The sequence below is a fragment of the Microtus ochrogaster genome, chromosome 15 (assembly GCF_000317375.1).
Source record: "Microtus ochrogaster isolate Prairie Vole_2 chromosome 15, MicOch1.0, whole genome shotgun sequence".
In the NCBI taxonomy this organism is placed as follows: Eukaryota; Metazoa; Chordata; class Mammalia; order Rodentia; family Cricetidae; genus Microtus; species Microtus ochrogaster.
The window spans coordinates 15,496,352-15,516,308 of NC_022017.1; the positions used below are offsets into that span (position 1 = coordinate 15,496,352).

The following is a 19,957-nucleotide window of genomic DNA, read 5'->3' on the forward strand; positions in this document are numbered from 1 at the left end:
CTATCTATCTATCTATCTATCTATCTATCTATCTATCATCTATCTACCTATCTATCATCTGTCTATCTATCTGTCTATCCATCTATCATCTATCATCGTTCTATGTGCCTATCATCTAGCTATCCATCGTATCTATCATCCCCCTATTTGTCACCTACCTTCATCTGTGTATTTATCCTCTTTCTGTGTCTCTATCATCTATGTGTATATCCATCTTCTGTCTACGCGCACTACTCATCCATCTGCCATCTGTGACACTGCACAGTTAGATACAAACTGGCTGCTGTCTCAGCAGCAGTGATGCTCCGACCTTGGACTGACTTTTCCAGCGAGCCAAGATCACTTGTGGCTTAGCAGCTTCTTCCTTAGCACACAGCCCTCAAGAGCCTGTCCCCAGAAGTCACAATGAATCTGGGCCAACCCTCACTCCTGCTTGCTAGAGGGGGCTTGGGGACAGGTGAGCGAGCTGCAGTTGCAGTCCGCTCTGCTATGTGCCGGGGGGCAGGGGGTGTCTATGAGCTAAGAGTGATTTCACACTTGTAAATGACGGGAAAAGGTCTTGTGGAAACATGTTTTCTTTCTTGTTCTAGAAGCTCCCCCATAGCAGCCCCAGTTTTGCCTCTTAACTTGCAAAGCCTTTGACATTTCCATCATCTTTTTCCTGTCTGACCTAGCGCAATGCCCCTCAGGACTCCTTGATCCCTCAGGAGTGGCTGAGGACTTTGAGATGCTCATTCCCACAAGTTGTAGGCATATTTACCAATTGAAACTGAATGACTGAGAAGTCATCTGTTGATCCACTGAACATTAAAACTTAAATTTTTATTGATTTATTGTACATTTATTTTAGACAGGATCTCTCTGTAAAGTTCTGGATGTCCTGAAACTTGCTCTGTAGACCAGGCTGCCCTTGAACTTACAGAGCTACTCCTGCTTTTGCCTTCTGAGTGCAAGGGTTAAAAGTGTTTGCCATTGCACAGGCTTAAATTTTATTTTTAAGAAAAGGATCCCCTATGTAGCACAGACAGACCCCAAACTCTCAATCCTCCTGCCCTAGTCTTCTGGGTGCCGTGATTTCAGGTGTGGGCCACCACACTGGACTTTATTTTTAAAATAACAACGAGCCCGTTCATATCAACAAAATACTTTTATAAGAAGTGGAAGTTTTCCCTAAAACCAGTTTGCTTTGAAGAACGGTCTTGTGACATCTGTCCGTTGGTGTCAGTAATGGCTGTTCTGTGGGTGCTTGTATTTGGTCTGCTGTGACATCACAGGTCACAGGGCTAAGGTCCTCTCCTGCTATGTCCAGTAGACAGAAGAAACAGGGGTCTTAGTGTTAATATGAAAAAAGTCTGACCTTGGCCCCTCAGGACCCAGGGGTGCCATATTGAGAGCTCTGTATGTGGTTGGGAAAGCTCTTGGCACAACCCTCTTTCTGCTTTATTTCCCCCTGTGTGGCTTTATCTCTCACCCCAGGAGACGGCTTTTGTAGCATCACACAGCTGAGTGGGGTGGCACATGTGTTGATCACAGAACTCAGGAGAATGAGGCGGGGTCATGGGACTTTGAGGTTAGCCTGAGCTACAATAGTGAGACCCTGTCAAAATGAAAATAACACCCCAAATGCACCACTACCCTCCTCTTATCTGCTTTATGAGGCTCCTTCGAAAGGTCATGGTCAGCAAGGTGTCAATGTCAGCTTGATCACCCTGGGTGGCCCAGGATAGACGTTTCTGGGTCTCGGCAGCCACTGCTAACCATAGCCAGCGTCCGGAGCCAGTCCTGTGTCAGCATGTAGGCCACGGTCTACGCCATGTCGGTTCTGATGCATTTCTGGTGGTGGAGCTGTGCTTGTTGCTTATGTGGGTACCCAGCAGACCCCCTGCCCTCCAGGGCACAGAGGGAAAAAGGTGGATGAGAACTCAAACCCTCTCTTTCTTCAGTGCTGGGGTTGAACCCAGCAGCCATGCATGCCAGTCACGTGGTCAGAAACCACACGCAACCTGCTGGAACCTTTCTAGTAGACTGAATCCTCCATGCCAGGCCCCTGTTTGCATTGTGGCTACCTGGGTGACTGATCCCCTCCAACACACACCCTTGGGGAGGAGCTCTCACCCCCACAGGGAGACAGACACACACACACAGTATCACAAGCTAGGCACCAGCTCCAGACCGGACATGCTATGAGGGAAAGAACATTTCTGTGCAGGGGATGGAGGTGGACTGAGCAGCAAGGCAGAGGATGGAGCCAGATAACAGAATCCAGGGAAGAAGGAGGGAGCAGCTTTTGACCCAGCATCCAAAGTCTTCCTAGAGGCCCGGTGTCAGGTGTGAGCCCTGGGGAGCTGGGAGTTGGGTCTAACGGGGAAGAACACTTTGGCCAGAGAAGACATGGCCTCTTAAGCCATGAGAAAACACCTACGAGAAGCCAAATAGTGGAGAAGTCTCTCCCTACTCCAAGCAAATGCCTGGGCAGCCCCTGTGCCTAGGAGATCTGTGCCCCACTGGTGTCTGGGTGGCCAGGGCAGGAGAGGGTGCTGAATGACAGGTTGTAGCCTCAGACTCTTCCTGGCCTTTGATAGGCCATGGATTATGACTGTTTCTGTATGCCAGAACTCAAGAGTCACACAGCTGAGGCATGTCAATGCCAGGGTGATTTTTAGGGACACCCGACTGCCTCCCGCCACCTCAGGTTCAGTTCCAGATGCCCCAGACCTGTTGCTGGCAGAGCGCCTGGCCTCCTTGCCTCATGAAGCTTAGGGCCAGGCTTCCTGGGTGCTCCAGAGACACAGCTTTGCTGGCTCTGGCGTGGCGTCCAAGCTCATGGATGAAATGAGATTTAAGTAAATTACATTTTCTAAGCGCATTTAATTCATTATACTTAATAAGGAAACGGAACATATTAAATTAGGTTGAATTTAACAGGGGAGGACATCCTGGGGTGTGGGGTCTGTGGGTTGAGATGCAAGGGGAGGTGCGAAGTGACGGTGGCTGTGAGGTTGGCTGGGGCTGAGCCTCCAGTGGGGACAGCTGCGGGGCAATAAGCCACAGAGCTTTCTCCTCTCCCTTTCTCTCCTCACGGCCACAAGATCAGTCACCGTTTTTAGTCACCACTTAAGGCACTTCTGGCTCCGTGTGGAGTACCTCGGTATGTGCTGTCCTCAGTCTGTGGCAGCCCTGTGAGTGTGGACCACCATCCTCAGCGTCACTCCAGGGGGAATCCATGCCAGACTGTAGAGCCTTAACCCTGCTTAGCTTTCTATGGCTCCCTAAGGCCACAGGACAGAGTAGTGCTGGTCCTGATGTGATCCGGGCTGGCCTCTGTTGCAACACCTGCTCCGTGATAAGATTCTGCAAAGTTCCCTTCAGGCCTCTCTGCTTGTGTTATAACCTCCTTGCCATCCCTGCAGCACCTGGGTCCAAGGCCTGCATCTTCTGTGCTTTTTGTATCTAGCATTCATTCCGCCACACAGGGCTCAGGGAGTTCGTTGAGTAAATGAGTGAATGTGTGAGTCGGGGGCTGGACAGGGAAGCTACAGGGGAAAGGAAGGTGGAGCGCCCAAGCCTGACCCAGCCCCTCCCCTCCCTGCCCTCTTACCATGGCTGGGGAAGTCTCCGGGGCCATTCCCAGTCTCTCTTCCTGGCTAAGGGCTCTATCCCTCTCCACCTCAGGCTGTTACCACTACAGCTACGTGAAGCCAGGCCAGGTCCTCCCGTTGAGGGGGCCTGACCAGCAGGCCTCTAGCTGCCTGTGGCACCTGCAGGGGCCTGAGGACCTCATGCTCAAAGTGCGGCTCGAGTGGACCCAGGTGGATTGCAGAGACCGGGTGGCCATGTATGATGCAGCTGGGCCCTTGGAGAAGAGACTCATCACTTCGTGAGTCCATGACCCGTCGTGAGGGAGACCCGGGGTCAAAGGTCACACTCTGTATGCTGGGATCAGGTGCTGCAGCCTCAGGCCCATATGGCTGCTGTGGGGGGCAGTGGAAGAGGAGGCCAGAAGGGCGAGCGCCAAGCAGTGGTCCCTTCTCAGAGTTGGTTTCCTTATCCAGATGTAACTAAGCAGTTGTTGTAGGTGATCCAGAAGGTCCACTTTGGGAAGACACGTGGCTTATTAGCTGGTTCTAAAATCTGGCAGCAGCCTGGTATTTCAACCACCGCTCTGCTGCACCCTAGCTGTGTGCCTCAAGACAGGGATTTTGCCCTTTTGAACTTCAGATTTTCCAATCTGTAAAATGGGTGTATACCATTGCTCACCATTTGGCGAGATTGTGAGATCCCACATCTCACCATCTGTGCCAAGTAGAGAATATCCAAGAAATGTGAGCATTGCGACCCTCTCCTCCAGGGTGCGCAGAAGGCTCTTCAGGAAGTGGGCAGGCAGTGCTGAGTTGTGCTGTTGTTTGCTGAGGACTTACTTTGTGCCGGGGGAAAAAGGTGGTGTCATTCCCGTGTCTCTTGGTCACGCTATCTTGCACTCTTCTCTGTCCTATCAGGGTCTATGGGTGCAGCCGCCAGGAACCGGTGATGGAGGTGCTGGCGTCAGGCTCCATCATGGCAGTGGTGTGGAAGAAAGGCCTGCACAGCTACTATGACCCCTTCATGCTCTCGGTGAAGTCTGTGGCCTTCCAGGGTGAGGGTTCCCAGGGACGGAGCGGGGCATGGACACGGGCCCTAGTCTCCGGTGCCATGCCTTATACCTTTCCTGTTGGCAATGGAATGAGTGCGGAAGTCTTCACTCTCCTCTCCTCTCCTCCCTTGTTCCCCCTCCCCCTTTCTCCCTTACACTCCTTCCAAGGCCAACTTCATTTTTAGCAAGTCTGAGACTGGGCCCTGGCAGCCTCCAGCAAAGGTGTCCTGGCAGGGCCCCCCCAGGAGTTCTCCTTGGCTCTTCCATAGCCTCATCCGCCCTCTTTCTGCCTCCCTTTTCCTGTCCCACACCACCCTGTCCCCTGGTTGTCCTCTGGGTTAGCAGAGCTAAACTTGAGGACTCTACCTAAGCTAGGGCTGGGGCCTCTTTAGGGCCCCGTGCTATTTATAGCTGTGTTTATTTCCCTGCCATGTCTGTCTGTTTCTTCTCACACTCCTGGACCCTGCAGGGTCTAACAACTGGTATTCTCTTTGGGTTCCCAGACACTACAGTCTATAGGCCAGGGAGAAGTGACCAGAGAACCCGAGGTTCCACCCCTGAGTCCTGAGCTTCTATCTGTTTGATTCGACCAGCCCTTCCTCCTCTTGTCTAAATTTCATCTCTCTGTGTGTGTATGTATGTGTATGTGTGTGGTCTGTGTGGTGTGTGTGTGTGTGTGTGTCTGTGTGTATATATGCGTGGTGTGTGTGTGTGTCTGTGTGATATGTGTGTGTGGACTGTGTGTATATATGTGTGGTGTGTGTGTATCTGTGTGATATGTGTGTGTGATCTGTGTGTGTATATGTGTGGTGTGTGTGTATCTGTGTGATATGTGTGTGTGGTCTGTGTGTATATATGTGTGGTGTGTGTGATATATGTGTGTGGTCTGTGTGTATATATGCGTGGTGTGTGTGTGATATGTGTGGTGTGTGTGTATCTGTGTGATATGTGTGTGTGGTCTGTGTGTATATATGTGTGGTGTGTGTGATATGTGTGTGTGGTCTGTGTGTATATATGCGTGGTGTGTGTGTGATATGTGTGTATATATGTGTGGTGTGTGTGTATCTGTGTGATATGTGTGTGTGGTCTGTGTGTATATATGTGTGGTGTGTGTGTGTGTGTCTGTGTGTGGTGCTGGGATGGACCCTAGAGCCTTGACACATTTTAAGCAAATGCTCTAGCATGGAGTTATGCCCTCAGCCCTTCCAAACCTCTTTGCAGAGGAGCAGCCTTCCTTCCACAGCTGCACTGTGAGGCCTGCTGTGAGCATATTTCACATGCTGTGAAGCTGCTAAGTGCAGTGCCCGCCACAGCTGCACCGTGAGGCCGGTTGTGAGCATATTTCACATGCTGTGAAGCTATTAAGTGCACTGCTCAGGTTACTCGGCAAGATCAACCCGGTCAGCAGATAGAATGCACTATGCCCCTTGCACCTGCTCACTACTTGCGTGAGCACTCTTCTCCCCATTTTGTAGATGAGGAAACTGAGGCACACATACACAGTCATGCTTGGCTCCAGGCTTTGCTGTTAGAGGCAGTGGGGTGCAGTGAGGTCCCTGGAGGACCAAGGGACCCAGCCTAATACTTGTTCTTGAACCCAGACTGCAAGGTGAACCTGACACTGGAGGGCCGGCTGGATCTACAGGGCTTCCTCCACACACCCTATTACCCCAGCTACTACTCACCCAGAACCCACTGCTCTTGGCATCTCACGGTGAGTTCCACCCCACCTGGAGCCTGCCCTCTGCTCAGAGCAATCCACTGGGCTTCAGCACCTGGGATGGGAGGTGGTGACATTCTGTCCTGCCCAAGGGCTCACAGGCTAAGTACAAAGCCTGCTGCAATGGTGGTGGTTTAGCTTATCTGAGGGGATTGGTGCCCCAACTTGGCCATACCCTATGATACACATGATGACCTGCCCTTCTTTCCCAGGTACCCTCTCTGGACTACGGCTTGGCGCTCTGGTTTGATGCCTATGCACTGAGGAGGCAGAAGTACAACCTGTTATGTACCCAAGGCCAGTGGGTGATCCAGAACAGGAGGTAATCTCCCCTCCCCCTTCCTCACAGGGACCTCAAGCCCCCTTACCCCTGCCTGGCCTGGGAGATAGGAGAGTGAGTGGAAGCTGAGGCTGGACGAGCCTACCGTTCTGACTGTCCCCACTGTCCTGACACCCCCAACTCCAGCCCAGCTTCTCTAGATGCCCTGAAGGCCTCGGTCAGGTGTCTTATACAGCGATCCCAGTTAGAGTCAACTGAGTTCGGCCAACTGTGGGGAAGGGGTGCAGGGCGCCTGAGAGCACACAGAGGCACTGCTAGCCTTTTCCTCACCCCCCCTACATCCAGAGGACCCCATTATCTTTGGTGCTCTTGGCTTCCACAGGGACAGCCGTTCTCTGGGTGGCCCTGGACACTTGTGTTCCCTGCAGTGTTTGCCCTGTTCCCTGCTCCTACCCTTGGCTTCCTTGCTAAGAAACATCCTCTTGGGAGCTTGCAGGGGTCAGAGGGAGTTGAGGCGTGAGGTATGTGTGGGGAGAGTTGGAGTTGGCCAGGAAGGTGAGGATGGACAGTCCCCCAGGGCCAGCAACCAAGGACACTACTAGGTCCTGTTTGCCTGTTGGTTGCTCTTATTCTAGACAGAGTGGCAATGTTTGATTTTTCCAGTTCCTCAGGACGGTGACAGAAAGGAGGTTAACATGCCCAGGCTTGATGTGGGCCCATGCTGTTGGGGTGACAGGCTCACTGCGACATAAGCCCGTGACATCTAGGGAACAGAGGTGTCTCCTACCACCTGGAGGAGGGTGCTGCCATGGCTTTCCTTCCCTTTCACAGAGCTCCCTCAGCCACTGCCCACACTGATAGTAGCTGGTCTCTTGCTTGCTCATCAGAGCCTAGGTAACCCTGGCATTGGAGTTCCATGACAGAAGGCGCTGTGTTTTCAGTCACGACCCCTCCCTGAGTCATGTCTCTATCTCTGGGAGTCCAGAAGGAGAGATGACAGCCTTGGGCTTGGCACCCTCTTGCACCCTGTGCCCCTGACTATCCCATTAGTTGAGGCTGGTCCTGTGCCAAGTGCTGTGAACCCTGGAGCTCAATGCTCAACATAAGCACTGATTTCACTGGGGTCACCCAGATGGGTCACAGTAAGGCCACTCCCAATGTTCACCAGCTCCAGGTAGGAAGACTGGTCCTCCAAGCCTGGCTCCTGTGCTTCCTTCTTGGGCACTTACCTTACCTCTCCCTGCCTCAGGCTCTCGTCTCAGTATGCTGAGGCTTGGATGGGCTGTGAGGATGGAGTGCTTACCTAGCATGTAGCAATCCCTGGGCTCCACCCCAGTAATCTCCAATAACGATCATAAAAAACAAAGGGCCTGCAAGTAGGCTCAGTGGGTAAGGTGCTAACTGCCCTGCCCCCTGGGTTCAATCACCAGAACCAACCAACATGGTAGAAGAAAAGACCCGACTCCCAAAAATTGTTCTTTGGCCTCCACAGACCTGCTGTGGCAAATGGGAGGACCTTTCTACAAAAGAGAGGGCGTGGGATGTAGACCCCTTCTGCTGAAGACTAAATACGATGGTAGACGAAGAACATACCAACTGTGATTGTTAACTGGCCCTTACTCTGTTCCAGGCAGGCCTGAAAAGGGGTTATGCGCACCCCACAATCTAGCAAGGATGTCATGCTGAGATCAGGTCTCTACCTGTTTTCTGTGACTATAACCAAATCCCCAAGGCAGGGCGGTTTATAAAGAATAGAGGTTTAATCGGCTCATGGCTGTGAAGGTTGAAGTCTAAGAACATGGCATCAGAATCAGTTTGGCTTTCTGCTGAGTCATGCCATGGCAGATGGGGTTACGTGAGGAGGCAGGGCCAAACTGCCTTGCATGACAGCGTCCTTCATCTGTTAATTCATGAGTAGATTAATGCATTCGTCAAGTACAGCCCCTGACCCCGACACTTTACAAAATGTCCTTCCTCCAAACTGAGTTTCCAGCTGTAAACTTCAGGACTGTTGCCTGGAGCCCGGAGGCTGAGTCATTTGCCAAAAGCCCCTGTGGCTTGTGACATCATCATTGAGCTCAGGCAGCTGGGGCCCCTTGGGCATGACTGCCAGCGGTCTCTGTCCATATGTGCGTGCACACCTGCGAGAGTGCTCACTCTTGTGTGATGTGTCCCTACAAAGGCTCCCAGCAGCCTATGGCGTGCTATCTCTCAGGAGAGCCATTCCTAGCCAGGGCACCTGCCTGTTGGTAGGACAGGAGGCCATCTCTGCTGCTCTCGCCAGTTCCTCTGAGAATGGCTGGAAAAGTCCCACCTCATCTCAGCCCTCACTTGGGATGAAGGATCCCCCCAGTGGAGACCGGTCTCCTGGTCCTAGGTCATGCCTGGCAGAAGACAAGGCATGATGGGAGCAACACAATGGAGGCCTGGGGCCCTGGTCTCTGGTTACTGTGGGCTGATAATGATATGTCATTGCTGGGAAATTCTCTGAAGAGTGTGTCTTGGAAAATCTGCTGTGTGGGTAGCTGGGGCCTGAGACGTAGAGGAGGGGAGAGGGAGACCAGGTCTTTTGGCCCAGTCATTGAGGGGTACAGTTGAAAGGCGACTCAGCCCCTGCCCCCAGGTGCCAAGGGGGCCCTCCCACTGGCTGGTCACTCTTGGTCCCCACCCCATCCACCGTTTTTTTTCTCAGCTCTTCCTTATGCTCTGGCAGGATCCTCTGGTGGCCTGTAGGTGGTAGAGAATTTTGTCCTTGTAAGATCCGGCTGCTGGCTGCTGGGTTTCGCAGAACCTCCTCGTTGGGTGCTACCGCAGTGACGGCTTCCCCCATTCCAGGAACCTGCCCTTATTTCCTCTCCTGTGATGTCACTCTCCTGTGACCTGCCTGACCCTTTCTGCTAGCTTTCAGCTATGAGATAAGACCCATAGTAGCCCCCCTGTGGTTTGGCCTGGCTCTAGGTGGCCCTTCTGCATCCCTAAGGCCCTGTGGCCAGTGCCATGTGCTGTCACCTTGTGTCAGGTGTCACTTTTCCCGAAAACCATTTTTCCAGATCTTCTTGGAAATACCTGCAAGGAGGTGGGGGCAGGGGATGGCTGTCACCTGATTACAGTGCCACCACCATACACACTGAGGCCTGGAGTTTGCTGCTCCCAAAATCACACAGCTTGTCAGGTGACAAAGTTACATCAAACTGAGCTCTGCAGTGCTAGTCAAATGCCCTGGCCACCACAGAGCCAGCCACTGTCTCTTCCTCAGTGCTGTCTCTCTGCCTTTCTTCCTTCAGCTTGGCCCTTGTTCTTAGAAGAAGGCATATGCCATGTGAGGCCCGGCCCCTCCTCCCTCCTTTCCTCTTCCCCATGCTTCTGCCTATCCACCCCTCTGTGGGGAGCTGCTGATACACCAGATTGACAGGATACTCGCTGAGCATCTGGCTAAGTAAGCCCCAAGGGAAAGACTCTCCCCAAACTCAGAGGGGTGAAACAGCAAGGCAGGAACAGCAAGGCAGGCCACACAGGGCCCCAGCACCTTCTGACTCTAGCACTTGGCTCCCCAGGTGAGAGGGCCTGGTGGGCAGGAGGAATGGAGGGCGGGAATCTCAGAGGGCCATGCATGGGAACAGTGCCACATGCCTGAATCTTACATTTGTTCAGGGGTGCTCCAACTCGCCCTGTCAACTTCCTGGGGCCCTTTCTAAGTATAACAGTCTGTAATAACTATGTTATCATAACTAAAACACAAGTTTATATAAATAACCCCCTCAAGACACAGTGGGGATTTCCCTTAGCCTGGGTCTGGGCTTGCTCCAGGACGCCCCCTGGTGGTACTCATCTTGTTAAGAGCACCTGGGCTCTGGCTGTCTGGCCAGCAACCTTGCTGATGCAGGTTAAATGCCTGAGTCAGGAGTTAAACCTGAGAAGTTCAGAAATGTGTGCTTCATCAGTTCTCTCTTCGTTACTCACAGTAATCTGTGATCGGAAATACTTAAGCGGAAAATTCAGAAGCAAACGTGTTTCATTAGTTACCACTCTCTTTCGGAGCCTAGTTTACAGAGAGAGACTTAACTTTGACGTGAGTATAGGGAGAGCACAGTACAGGCAGTTGGCACTGCCTGGAATTTCTGGTGTTCATGGGGGTCTGAATGTCTCCCCATACGTGAGGGGATGCTACTGCGATTCCTTTAAAATGTGTGCTTTAATGTAAATAACGTTTTTTGAAAAATCACGTTTCCCAAATGCACAGCCCACTTCCCAGGGTTGTCCTCTGAGGATAACAATGTAGGATTCTATCTTTTCTTCCACAAGAACGGATGTTTCCTTAGCTTGAAAAGAAAAGGGGGGGAGGGGAGTGGCACAAAAGGCCAGGCTTGCTCTCAGCACCCCCTGGTGGTGATCCTTTCTGTGAAGAAACAGCTGTGTTCTGAGATTCTCAAAATGCTCCTTCTCAGGACTCCTTAATTTGCCTTGAAATGATGGAGCACCCCAACATTTAGTGGCACAAATATAGAACCTCCAAATCTTTTGAAGATTTAATGACCGGTTTAATAGTTTAGAACTGGCACCCTCACACCCCTGTCTGACATCAGTTATGGGGTACGAATCACCTGTCTGGAGAATTCTGCTGGGTAAGGCGAGAGATTGGGGGAAGAAGGGCTAAGCAGCCTTAGAGCCATGCCCTTTAGAATGCCTTCTAGGCCCCCTGAGGTCTCTGAACTGCACTCTGAGAACTATGAGCGGGTGTGAGGCCACACAGGCACCTGAAGCCAGAGTCTGACCAGGAACCTGATGTGAAGCTCAGGGGTTTGGGGGCTTGGTCTCCAGAGCGCCTCCTGCAGGGAGCTCAGTTGGAGGGGCCTGAATTCTTGTTCTACTTTGTACTGCTCCTCAGCCGGCTGTCTATGGGCTAAGGAGGCCTGCCTACCTGGTCAGTGGGTTGGTCAACTGTCTGTAAACAAGAAGGCCAAGCCCCTGTGTTTGGTGGGGAGGTGAGAGACAGCAGTCTGCAGAGAGTTGGCCAGCCCACTGACAGGCAGGCCCTCTGCCTCTGCAGAAGTCTTTTGTAGACCCTAAGGTCGGCAGGAATGATGGTTTTCCTTATGGAACAAGGAAAGAAAGAGAGACTCGGAGGCCACCGGCGTGTTAGATTCTCAGAGCTTCTGGGTGACTGGGGCTAGAATCTGGACTGAATTTTATCCCACAGGCCATGGGGAAGAGCCACTGCAGGTCTTTGAGCAGGGATGTGACATGAACAAGCTCCTTTCGAGAAGATGACTCTGGGACCGAGCAGGCAGTCAGCAGAGGAAAATCAAGATAGAGGGGGTGTGGGTGAGGCCGCTTCTGGCTGCCTGGTCCTCGTCCTGTCTGTGTGTAGGGACCCCAGCTGTTCCTTCTCTTGGCTGGGAAACCAGTCCATGTGTCTGAGCCATCCCTGGTCACTCCTAGGCTGTGTGGCTTCCGGACCCTTCAGCCATATGCAGAGAGGATCCCCATGGTGGCCTCGGCTGGTGTCACCATCAACTTCACCTCCCAGATCTCCCTTACTGGCCCTGGTGTGCAAGTGTACTACAGTTTGTACAACCAGTCAAACCGTGAGTACGGCGGGGGAGGGGGCTACCCTGCCCCTTTGCTGTCCCCAGACGTGCACAAACATTTATGAGGCTAGACTACAGTGAGGGTTCTGTGTGTGTGTGTGTGTGTGTGTGTGTGTGTGTTCGCACGCCGCATGTAAGAGCGCGTGCACACTGGGCACAGTTCCATGTATTTTTTTTGTGTGTGTCATATGGATGTGGTTTTGCATGGGCCATGGACATAGGTACTGGAGCAGGTATATGGGTACCTGATCATGTGTGAGGATATAGATTCATATACTTCATGCCATGTGTCCTAATGGTACCCTTCTGTTTCCATGGCTTCCCCTGGTTCTCCAGCCTGCCCTGGAGAGTTCCTCTGCTCTGTGAATGGACTGTGTGTCCCTGCCTGTGATGGGATCAAGGACTGCCCCAATGGCCTGGATGAGAGAAACTGCGGTGAGCAGTCTGCCACTGTCCCTCTCCCTCTCCCCCCCTCGCACTGATTTAACTCGACCCCATGAGTCCCCCTTATGAGTACCCAAGAACCCAGGGCTCTTTTACTGTCAGGATGGCAAGGAGGCAGCATGGGAAAGAAGCCTCCTCAGAGCCACCCCTGAGGCAGTGTGGCTCAAGCTGTGACCCTCAGCTCAGATTTCTGTCCTAGCTAGTCTTCCAAAAAATAACCAAGAGGGGGAAGGCAGGACCAGGCAGGGATGGTTTGGGGGCTGGGACTGACAGGAAATGGGATGCAGGGTAGGAATCCTGTATCTTTCTCCTTGAATGGGGCCCTCATCCCTCTGGCCAGAGGCAGGAATTGGTGGTCTCCAGACTAGGGCTTTCGGGAATAGTTGTGAGAAATGCCAGTCTCTGCCCCTAGACCCACTGCCCAGGCATCGGAGCGCTATGGCATCTGGGCTGTCATGCTCTGCACTTGCCTTGTGTTCTCAGTCTGGGAGGAGAGAACCAGAGGAAGACATTTCGTATTTGACCCTGAATGTCTGGGGACCTCAGACACATCATTCATGTCTGTCCCCACCAATGAAATGGGGCTTGCCAGGATTGCTATCAGAAGGATTTGTGATGGCGGACACGTGATACAGGGAGCATCTGCTGCCACTGTAAAGCCCCGGTCTGGTCTTCTGTGCCCACAGTCTGCAGAGCCATGTTCCAGTGCCGAGAGGACAGCACGTGCATCTCACTGCCTAGAGTGTGCGACCAGCAGCCTGACTGTCTCAACGGCAGTGATGAAGAGCAGTGCCAAGAAGGTAGGGGGACCTTGCCCAGGGTCTCCAAAGAGATCAGAGGGAGGTCACAGCAACACCTTCTACTACAGAGGTCTCTGTCTTCTTGTTCAAATACCATCAACCCCCTGTACCTATGACAGCATGATCAGCTGTCTGCTCAGAGGTCTGTGCATCCATCCATCCATCCACCCAACTATCCAACATCCATTCAGTCATCCACTCACCCATTACCCAACTGTAATATCCATCCATCCATCCTTCCATCCACCCGTCCATCCACCATCCATCCATCCATCCATCCATCCACCATCCATCCATCCATCCATCATCCATCCATCCATCCTCCCTTCCATCTACCCATCCATCCACCCACCCATCCATCCATCCATCCATCCACCCATCCATCCACCCATCCATCCACCCCATCCATCATCCATCCATCCTCCCATCCATCCACCATCCATCCATCCGTCCATCCATCCATCCATCCATCCATCCATCCTCCCTTCCATCTTGACTTCTGAACCACCCTTTCCATCCACTATTTCACATAACTGCATGCTCATCCATCCATCCACTGACCTGGCAACCATCTCTCTGTATACACAACTATCTTCCTAGGAGACCACTGTTTCCTCCACTAGTCAGCCAGTCTGCTAGCCACCTGGTCATCCATCCACTCACCCATCCAACTGACAAACCAACCAGCATTAGCAGGCTACCAAGTGATGGGCCAGGTGCAGTGAGGGGGCAGAAATAAGACAACAGTGATGTGGTACCTGCCCTCCAATGGGTTCCCTTTTAGTAAGAGGACGTGACAGGTGACCAAAAGTCTTTGGGACACCCCGTGTGGTAGTGTGGGAAGGATGGGGGGCATGGGGAGCATCTTAGATGTAAGCTTTTAGCCGGGCCCCGCAGAGAGATGGAATTTGAACAGGCTGGAGGGAAGGAAGCAAGGACAGGTGCAGAGAAGGCGGGGTTGGGATGTCCATGACAACAAAGAAGGGAAGGGAGTCTTTGACTGCGGGGAAACGTGGCCCTGCTCTTGGGTCTCTAGTGTGATAGGGAAAGCATGGTTTTGCTTTCAGGGCCATCATGGGAGTGTGAGGTCAAGCAGCTCTAGTCTGAGAGGGAACACAGCCTCACTATCAATGGGACCGGGCTGCATAGGGGTGGGAGGAGACCCTAGAAAAGACCTGGGGAACCCTTTGGTGTGGAGACCCCTCCCTAGTCTCCTGGCCTCTCCTGGTGCCATTTTTTTTCCGGGTCTCACTTTGGAAGGCTCCCTCAGGGCTCAGAGACCCACCTTCGGTGGCCTGCCTGGTCCCCTCCATCCCAGGAGTGCCCTGTGGGACATTCACCTTCCAGTGTGAGGACCGGAGCTGTGTGAAGAAGCCCAACCCAGAGTGTGACGGACAGCTGGACTGCAGTGACGGCTCAGACGAGCGACATTGCGGTGAGCCTGCCCGCTGCAGCTGTGCATGAAGACCAGGCCTTGGGTGGGGGCAGGGATCCTCGGGGGGGGGACACGGGAGGGGAGTGGCACCATGTGCCTGTTCTGTGCCTGTCTCTATCTCCTCTTCCTGGGCACATCTCTCCTTTCCCCCACATCTCTCCATCACTTTCCTTTGTTTTCTGTCTCCGTTCTCACTAGCCTTTCTTCCCCCCCCCTTCTCTGTCCACCCCTGGCCCTCTCCCACCCCTAGACTGTGGCCTCCAGGGCCCCTCCAGCCGCATTGTGGGCGGGTCCGTGTCCTCTGAGGGTGAGTGGCCATGGCAGGCCAGCCTCCAGATTCGGGGTCGACACATCTGTGGGGGTGCTCTCATCGCTGACCGCTGGGTCTTAACGGCAGCCCACTGTTTCCAGGAGGACAGGTGAAGGGCCAACACAGGGCCTGGAGGTGGGCGGAGGGAAGGTCACGGGAGGTACAGTGTGTGCAAACTGTATGCAGACAGAGGAGAGGGTAGAGAAGACCCCCTGACTGGCTGCCATGACAGGTGGGATCTGGTCTGGCACTGCCCCTAACATGCTGTGTGTTGCTATGCTCATTCAAGCTTCCTGTGTTCTCCGCTGGCTTTAAGTCAATGCCACAATTATCTACTCATTCTAGTGAGCCAACAGCTGTGCTCCTCCTCACACCAGGGGCTGCGCTGGACATTAGGGAGGTCGTAAAGGAGACAACCGCCCAAGCTGGTCACAAGCCATAGCCCCTACCATAATTTAAACTGTGACGGGGGTGCTGGGTGGGACCAAGGAAGTTCTCGGGGACATCTCACTGGCCCCCAAACCCTTTTCCCTGGTGAGCTGAACCCCTTCCAGTCCTAACCAGATTTGAGCCCCAAACCCCTCAGGTCCCTAGAACAGAAGCCAACTCTCTTGTGTCCTCCATTGGATTCTGGGGGCCTTTTTGTCTTCCCCAGGCACACTCTGCCCCGTCCACCTGCTCTTCTTACCTCTCTGCTAATTCCTTCACAAGTCATGCCCCTGACCTCCCTCACCCGCTTCCAGTCTGCAAAGTGGGCTACAAACAGGGAAACACTAGCCCAGGCTGGCACTGGGCTCTTCTTATGTGTATCATTAGAGTCTCCTAAGAATATGGAAGTAGAGAATTGTCCCATTTTGCAGATGGTCGCTAGGGAGAGATGAGGCTGGGGGTGAAGCCCATGGAAGAACCCAGGCCTGTATTCAGTCAGCACTGTACACCAGCCAGGGGTTTGAGAGGAGGAAGAGAGAGGGAGACAGGATCCCCGACTCCAGGGGGAAAGCTGGCTGCTGCCAACTGGGTCTCTGGACAGGAGACAAAACAGCTGGGCTATGATGCCTTCCCCTGCCTCCCACCCAGCATGGCCTCCCCGAGGCTATGGACAGTGTTCCTGGGAAAGATGCGGCAGAACTCACGCTGGCCAGGCGAGGTGTCCTTCAAGGTGAGCCGCCTGTTCCTGCACCCGTATCATGAGGAGGACAGCCATGACTACGATGTGGCCCTGCTGCAGCTGGACCACCCTGTGGTGTACTCAGCCACCGTGCGCCCCGTCTGCCTGCCTGCACGCTCTCACTTCTTCGAGCCAGGCCAGCACTGCTGGATCACGGGCTGGGGAGCCCTGCGAGAGGGAGGTGAGCAGGGGCAGGCGGCGGGATCTGGGATGTCAGGTGCAGGCTTGGGGGAGGACTGTCAGGGTCCCATCTCCAGGCCCTCCAACGTTGGGATCAATGGAATTGGATTTTATAAGATAGAATCTGTAATATGGTCCGTGGGCCTCTCCTTTGCCTTGGAAGGTACTGAAGAACTTAAGTAGGAGGCATAGGGGATAGGCAGGGATGCCCCAACTTGGCTGTATGAACCTTGGGGTGGAGGGTGGGGGTCAGATGGGCTATTAATTACTACAGACTGGATTGAAGGGAAAATGTCATAGAGGCCACTCAGTCTCGGGAGGTGGGAGGGCATTATGGCCCCATTTTCTTGATAAGAAAACTGAGGCTGGGTTCTTAGTTACTGAAAGCCACCCAGTCAAGGGATCTGAAACAGGACTCGAACCTAGGACTGTCCTCTCTCTAGGGCCCAGAGTTTTCTGCTTCTGCTGCTAGAAAGGGTCTTCTCCCCTCCTGGCCTTAATGGACAGGAGTTGCCATCTTTAGAGGCTCCCCCGCCCCGTTCTGCAAACACAGGCTTGGCAGGCTAACTGCAGAGTTGACTGCAACCTTGGCTGCTGGTGATTTACCACCCGGAAGGAGGGGCAGGTGTGGCGTGGTGCTGGGCATTGAACAAGACAGCTGCTCCACCACCCAGCTGCAGCCCGGTCTCTGCAGAGATAGCTTTAAGAGGGGGACGCTGAGGCTCAGAGAGGGGACTTGGCTAAGATGACAGAGACAAAGCAAGGGGTCCTTGCTTGGCTGCTCACACATGAGCACCTACTATGTGTCAAGTGTTGAGGCAGACACGGGGCATGAAGACGAGAACACTCTTATGGTGTGAGCTACCAAAGACAGGAACAGGAAATAGCCTGGAGGAGGCACCTGCCCGGCATGGCCGGGAAGGCATTAGGAAGAGGGGTCTACACTGAGCCTGGACCGACTGAGCAACCCAGGTGTTAGTGGTGTCAGCGAGAAAGACCTGAGGATGTTAGCAGTTCCCAGCTGGAGGGGAGGCAGGTGTGGCTACCGGAGGGGCTTGGAGCAGGTGTGCCTTGAAGGCCACCACAGGATTCAGGAGGAGGACCCCCCCCACACCTACATCTTAGAACCAAAGGGGCTTCAAAACCCCAGTGTTTGGCCCAGCCGTGGACTGGTGGACAAGATCTCCCATAGTTCTCCGGGACAAGATCTGGGCTGGACAGCAAGGGCCACTAAGGAGTTGAGTCCAATGAGAGGCTCATACATATATTTGATAGCATCCCCCTGGGGCTACAATAGAACAGAGGGAGTCTGCCCGAGCCTGGATGCCCTTGGGAGGAAGGAAGAAGGGGACATGTTCTAACAGGCTTTTCAGGGGGCAAAGGTGAGGGCTCGGTCATCACAAGCCATGCAGAGGAGCCAGCAGTGACAGGGCAGAGCGGGGAGGGCTCCTGCGAGGCCAGGACAGCTGCAGCGGGAGCAGATTCCTAGCCCCTTTCAGTTGCTGCCACCCTCCCTGCAGGTCCCAGTAGCAGCACCTTGCAGAAGGTGGACGTGCAGCTGGTCCCTCAAGACTTGTGCAGTGAAGCCTATCGCTACCAGGTGACCCCGCGCATGCTCTGTGCTGGCTACCGCAAGGGCAAGAAGGATGCCTGCCAGGTAACGACCTGCAGGTTCTGGGCCATGCGGAAGATGACTGTACCCACTTTACAGACGAGGACCCTGAGGCAGACCCTTGGGGTGGAAGGTGTCTTTGGCTCTGCTCCTTGATGTCCTGAGACCTTGGGCCTGGGTCATACAGGGAAGGACTGAAGGGGGGGCCTCCCCTGAGGCTGTCATGTCTCTCCACTCCTCTTTCAGGGTGACTCTGGGGGCCCGCTGGTGTGCAGGGAGCCCAGTGGCCGCTGGTTCCTGGCAGGGCTGGTGAGCTGGGGCCTGGGCTGTGGCCGACCCAACTTCTTTGGCGTCTACACCCGTGTCACACGTGTCATCAACTGGATTCAGCAGGTGCTGACCTGAGGAGCTGGTCTACAGCGCTGGACCCGCCTCCAGCCCAAGCTCAGGGCACCCACCCAGCCAGGGCACAAGTATTCTGGGGAGTGGCCTGGCTGAGGCCTGTTCCCTCAGGCCTACCCCAGTGACAGCACAGAGAAGGCATGCCAGCTGGGGGTCAGGATACCGCCTGAGGTCCAGGGGCCAGCCTCCGTTGGCTTCACCTCTAGCCCTTTCTCCTTCTAGCTGTTCCCCCTCTTTCCTCCTCCTACCATTGTTATGGGGTGGGGTCTGGTGTCAGTGATGCTGGCTCCCAGTCTGTAGGAAAGTAAGATTCCTTCCCCACTTGGAGGGAACTGACTCAGAGAGCAGATTCCAACCTGTGAGGCCCCCGTGTACTGTGGATGGGTGGGAAGAAGGTGCCTCTATCAAGCAAAAACCTTCAGAGCCCTTGAGACTGCCAAGTGGGCCACACTATAAGCCAAACCACGGGGCAGCGCCAGCTGCAGGTGACTGTTGCAGCTCTGTCTGCTCCGGGGCCCTCCCTGCCATTCACTGGAGGACCTCCATCTGTTCTGAAAATAAAGCACTTGACCAAGCCCAGATGATGCTCTCTGAGTGACCTCACACATCTTATGCCTGTCACTGGAGCAGACCTGCTGCTGGCTCAACCCTTTGTGACATGTCCAGAGGCCACTGCGGAGAACAGTGGGAGGGGACTCAAAAGCAGGGAAAGGTTTTCTGGAGGAAAGGAAAGGGCCAAGGGTATATAGCTCTAGATATCGGGGCATGCAAGGAATGGCAAGCTGGATACGGCCAGAACAGAGGAGAGGGGGGGGGGGGCTGCAGGGAGGTGAGACCCGAGAATGAGCGGAGGATTTGACCTGGGGGCTATGGGAGCCACGGCAGGCTGGAAAGCAGAGTTGCTTCACGTTTTACAAGCAGCACCCACACCATGTTAGGGGAGCTGGAGGCAGGTGACTGGCGATGAAGTCCTGGGAGAGAACAGAGGTGACTGGAGCAAGCCATGGAGGTGAGCTGGAAGATTTAGGGCACAGGGGCGCCCCCTGGAGGCAGCAGTGATAAGTGGCCCGTGCACAGAGCTCTGGAACTGACAGGCATGAAGGCAAAGGGGTGGGGCCAACCATGAAGCTGCTGGAGACACTGGGGCCTGCTAGGAAGGGAAGGGACCAGGCAGATAGCGAGGGCCTCTGTCACAAAAGGATCATATGGCAGCCCTCTCCCAATTCCTAGCCCTAGGGGTTTAAAATAGGGGTCCCACCTATTCTCTATTAAAATTAAGACAGGTGGGGAAGGAGGACCACATCTTTCAAGAAGCCTCTAGCTGGCTCCCGAAGAGCTGGCAGGAAAAGTGGGCTCACCTTTAGGGACTGCACTCCGCGGGGCTGAGG

General features: G+C 54.0%; 1 protein-coding gene across 2 annotated transcripts in view; it reads left to right on the top strand.

The window, feature by feature from the left end:
- Tmprss6 (transmembrane serine protease 6) overlaps window positions 1-19,148 on the top strand; it is a 31,293-nt gene extending 12,145 nt beyond the window's left edge. For both annotated transcript variants that reach the window (XM_013348731.1, XM_026782623.1), the window contains exons 7-18: window positions 3,673-3,877; window positions 4,497-4,633; window positions 6,232-6,344; window positions 6,563-6,672; window positions 12,070-12,215; window positions 12,555-12,653; window positions 13,349-13,462; window positions 14,781-14,897; window positions 15,148-15,316; window positions 16,285-16,556; window positions 18,055-18,212; window positions 18,414-19,148. In XM_013348731.1, coding sequence (XP_013204185.1) covers window positions 3,673-3,877; window positions 4,497-4,633; window positions 6,232-6,344; window positions 6,563-6,672; window positions 12,070-12,215; window positions 12,555-12,653; window positions 13,349-13,462; window positions 14,781-14,897; window positions 15,148-15,316; window positions 16,285-16,556; window positions 18,055-18,212; window positions 18,414-18,572 — 1,799 coding nt within the window. In that variant the 3' untranslated portion in view covers window positions 18,573-19,148. The remainder of the gene's footprint in view (window positions 1-3,672; window positions 3,878-4,496; window positions 4,634-6,231; window positions 6,345-6,562; window positions 6,673-12,069; window positions 12,216-12,554; window positions 12,654-13,348; window positions 13,463-14,780; window positions 14,898-15,147; window positions 15,317-16,284; window positions 16,557-18,054; window positions 18,213-18,413) is intronic.
- The last annotated feature ends 809 nt before the right edge of the window (window positions 19,149-19,957 follow it).